At 37.3% G+C, this 4502-nt stretch overlaps 1 protein-coding gene across 1 annotated transcript in view; it reads left to right on the top strand.

Annotated features, from left to right (window-relative positions):
• Window positions 1–4301, top strand: part of PANK3 (pantothenate kinase 3) — an 11089-nt gene extending 6788 nt beyond the window's left edge. Inside the window, exons 5-6 of the mRNA XM_009318518.1 lie at window positions 2183–2308; window positions 3739–4301. Coding sequence (XP_009316793.1) covers window positions 2183–2308; window positions 3739–3789 — 177 coding nt within the window. The 3' untranslated portion in view covers window positions 3790–4301. The remainder of the gene's footprint in view (window positions 1–2182; window positions 2309–3738) is intronic.
• The last annotated feature ends 201 nt before the right edge of the window (window positions 4302–4502 follow it).

Here is a 4502-nt window from a genome sequence, read left to right as displayed (position 1 = left end):
TCTTTCCCTCTCTTCTCCAACCACCACCATCACCAAAAGAGAAGCTAGACAAAAGACAAACTAGAACAAGTCTAACGGACGGGTTACCAAGACAGGGCCCTGCCCTGGAGCACCTAACGTATGAGGAGACACTGAGGGATCCGGGTTAAGCCTGAAGAAGAAGCTGAAGCCTGGAATCATTGTCACTATCTAGAGAGGGTTACAGGGGAGACACTGCCAGGTACAGCCGTGCACAGCAGAAGCACAGGAAGCTATGGATGCAACTTGTAGCGAAGGGAATTCTGATTGGTGTAAGGGAAAAAAGATGTTCACAATGAGAGTGGTTAAGTCCTGAAACATGGACTCAGAGACTGTGGACTCTGTGTCCTTGGAGAGTTTCAAAATGTGACTTGAGCAACTTCAACATTTAAGTTGCTGAAAGACATGCTTTGAGCAGTGCGTAGGACCTGATGGCCTCCAGCAGTTTCTTCAAGCTGAAGTTATTCTCTGATTAAAGCTCGTAGAAAGCCTTGTTTCTGGTTAAGCATTATTTTTAATTTTTACCAACTCTTGAGACTTCAAATTGTTTTGACATCTCTCTTCTTACTGGTTGATACAGAGACAGTTTCCTGCCATCTTCTATATCTCAAAGCTCTGCTCTAACAGAACCAGTATGCATTCAGTTTCAATATGATTAGCATGGAGAGTCAAACGTATGGAAGAATACTGAATTTAAGCATAGAAGATATGGGTGTCTGAGCACCAGGGATCTCCTCATTCATTATCAACAAACTTTGGATAAAGTGAGGTTTAGTAACAGCTTTCTTAGAGAAGACTAAGGGTAACTGTATTTAGAGCTCTGCTTAAAATCTGTGGGCATAATAATCTCAGAAATATCAACAACCTTGTTAGCTGCAAGGAGTTTTTCAAGTTTGCTTAGGAGCCAGACTAATATTTTTTTCTGTTCTTAATATTGCAAGTTCTCCCTCAGTTTCCTTCTCTGTCTTTCTCTCATGTCTGTCTTGGAGAAGAAAGTCAATTTTGTGGGTATTAAGTTAATGTTGGCTTTTTTGCTGTATGGCAAAGCTTGATAACAAAAGAGTTAAAATGAGGGTGAAGTTGAAAGTACGTACTAATAGCCTGAGTCAAATGTATGCAATTTATATTTAAGGGTGAAGGTAAATGAGTACAAATCGGAACTCGTAAACTGCACAAATTAGCTTTATTCCAAGGGTTTTTTTGGTCTAATTCCAACTATATCACAGAACTACAAATCATAAGGTTAATAGGGATACACAAACTAATATCTTGAACTGATGTATAAAGATAAAATGGATTTAATTATTTTGGCTTCCTGCTATAGAGCAGAATTATGTTTGGGTGCCTTAACAGTGTGTTTACTTTTTCTTCACTGTGAACTAATGAAGATGGTGAAAAACAATTGTATGTTAGTCATTTAGCTACACATTGAATTGTCATACTAGTTTTTGTAACAACTTGGATACGAGTATTCATCTAACATAATTAAGTGCTTATTTAAGCACTGTGTTAAGCACTAACACAAATTTTCTTTGGTTCTTGCTCTCATGTCATTAAACCAGTGTTTAATGTTGCTTCCACTTAAATGTTGGATTTATTTCAGTGAATGAGGAAAATTAAATGATTTTCACTTTTTTACATTTGACTTGATTAAAATTCACAGCTCACTTCTAGTATTTAAGTCTTAGTCTAATGTTATGCTGAGGTACATTGAGGTCTGAAGAGGAAAGGAACATCTGTTATGTCTTACTGTCTTCGGCTTCTTTACAGTGCTGCCTTGTTGCATATGGATCAAGCAGCATTGTACAGGGCTATGAAGGCATTGAGTCTTCTCTACCAAATATAAGTATTTTTCATTTAATTTCACTTTTAGCTGGGCTGTTTCTTTGGCTTAATTACTGAAAATGCTCACTTAATTTGAAACACAAATGCTACTTCTCTGTAAATTAAGTCCTTTAATTCTTGAGGGTTGCACGGTTTTTCCCCAAGTATGCTGTGTTTTAAATTTCAGAACCATGTTTTAATTGTGGGTTGTTTGGGTTTTGGTTTTTTGTTTGCGGTTTTTCTCCCTTGCTCGAGACAGTTCTTTCATAGCTTAATTCTTCAAAGCTGTGTTAAACAGTGAAAAGACTTAATCCTTTGCTGTTTTTTCTCTTCTTTTTAGAAAATAAACAGAGTTGTGTTTGTTGGCAATTTTTTACGTGTGAATACTTTGTCAATGAAGCTTCTTGCATATGCACTGGATTACTGGTCAAAAGGCCAGCTGAAGGCCTTGTTCCTTGAACATGAGGTATGCTGTGGTTCATTTATCTGTATGTATTACCATAAATCAAAAATGCATGTATTGAGTAGCTGTCATATGTGTGATATCCTGAGTCACCAAGTACTCAGTAAACACTGAAAATAAGAGGTTTGTCGTACTGTATTGGTTCTCTGGGGACAGCACTCTCTGCCAGGGAAGTAGTTCAGTCACTTTGGGGTATCTCAGTTCACGCTATAGATCTTTGGAGAGGGACAAGAAAATGTTAAGGTCTGCACTAAGGTTCAACAGTCTTTCCTTGGTTTTGGGTGGAAACAATAGTAAGGATTGTATTTCAAAAGATTATGGAGAGATCTAAAGCATGGGCCTTTGAAATACTTACAGTGTTCTCAAATGAGCTTGAGCAACATCCTGAAAGTCGAGACTGCTTTTAACAAGGACTGCTTTCATACCACCACAGATACACCTTAAAGTTGTTGTAGTGATTTTATGCTCTGAGACTAACCTGCTTTTGCAGGTTAGTTTGATCTAACTTTGAACTAACTTTGATCAGCTTCTGCAATCTAGATCAGTATGTAATGCTGAGAGAGTTGACCTGTTTTGGTTAAAATATAGGCAACCAGTATTAATTACAGGTGCAGCAGTTGGGAGACTTGTAGCTTCTTGGCAGTGGGCTAGCAATTTTTGTCCTCAATGTGTTGGTCTGCAAATATTACAGCATTATATCTATTCCCCTTCAGTTGATTCTCACAACTTTTTTCCTCTATTGCTTATCCTGAGATTGACAATAGTCTGTCTTGGTGCTAAGTGTCTGCAGTAATAGCAGAATGGTTCCTTGTTAGTTCTACCCCCTTCAGATTCTTCTGGGATAAATTTTAAATTCTTGCATTTGGTCAAGTGTAGATTCCAAACACTTCTCTATTTTGTAGTTAGAGGGAGGGGGAACATCTCGCTTCCCCAAAGGGGAAAAGTAATCCAACAGGAGAACATGGTTCTTTGTATGCAGGTAAGCATATAGTCCAAAAAATGGTGTTGAAGCTTGGACATTATTCTTTAAAAATTTGAGGTGCAGTTAGTTTAAGAAATTTTTGACTTGTACCTTAGGAATAGTGTTGCTATGGATATTGAAGATCCTTTGGCAACCAACATATGCAGCTCCTCTAGGCAAAACAAACCAAACCTGATTTCCATGCTTTAGGAGTCACCGATACATGTCTTAGAAGTCCTGCAGTGTATGGGGAGGCTTGGGGTGAAATCTCCTAAAGTTAAGCTAGATAAGAAGGATTAAATGTTTGTTTCACAAAGCTTTAAAAAATTATTATTAAAGATTATATATTCAAAGTGTATGGTGTTCTTTCTGTAGCATTGGTCCACCAGATGCTTGTTGTTGTTGAAATGTGATTAGTGCAGAATGTAATACCCGACTTGAACCTGAAATATTTTTTTGTTGTTTTGAACAGGGGTACTTTGGAGCTGTTGGTGCTCTTCTTGGGCTGCCAAATTTCAGTTGAGATACCAGATGTCACTACACTGAACTACTTTCCACCTGGATGACACTTGTTTATGGCAATGGGAACTAAATCTGGGGAGGGGACAAGAAAATAGCAGATTTTCTTTAACTGTTTTTAAGAAGTGATTAGCTACTGAATATCGCCATTATAAGGAAGGGATTTTCATTCTGTTGGGCATTGAAAAGTGAACTGTTTGGGGATATTGTTTATGTTCTTTGGTACACGTAGCCAGTATTGAACTTTTAATATGCAATACATTCTCTGAAAACAAGCTTCCAGAAGAAGGAATGCCAAACCTTTAAGTGCTCAGTGTGAAAATAATGCAGGTTTACTCCTGAGGCTTTAGGCCCATCAGTTTTGTATATAATTGATGAATGAAAAATTATTTTCATTAGTTATACTACCTTATGAGCACAATTTCCCATGTGTACTTACAGAAAACAACTTTTAAAACAGTAAGGTACTATCTACAAGATGAGGGAACTGTAGACAATTGCCTCCCACAGTAAGAATAGTAATTATTTTATTTTTATATGTAATGGAGATAATATTAATGCTTTAATTTTCAGTGGGTAGAATAGAAACACAAAAAATCAGCCAAAGCAGCAGATTAAGCAGTTGATGTTTTGAAGGTTTTGTGAAGATATTCACTTGCCCTCTTCATTTATTTGAAGATGCAGCTGGTATTTTGGGAAGATCCCCTCTGTCTTTGG

Source organism: Pygoscelis adeliae, unplaced genomic scaffold, assembly GCF_000699105.1.
Source record: "Pygoscelis adeliae isolate BGI_AS28 unplaced genomic scaffold, ASM69910v1 Scaffold42, whole genome shotgun sequence".
Lineage (NCBI taxonomy): Eukaryota > Metazoa > Chordata > Aves > Sphenisciformes > Spheniscidae > Pygoscelis > Pygoscelis adeliae.
This window is presented reverse-complemented; position numbering and strand designations above follow the sequence as displayed.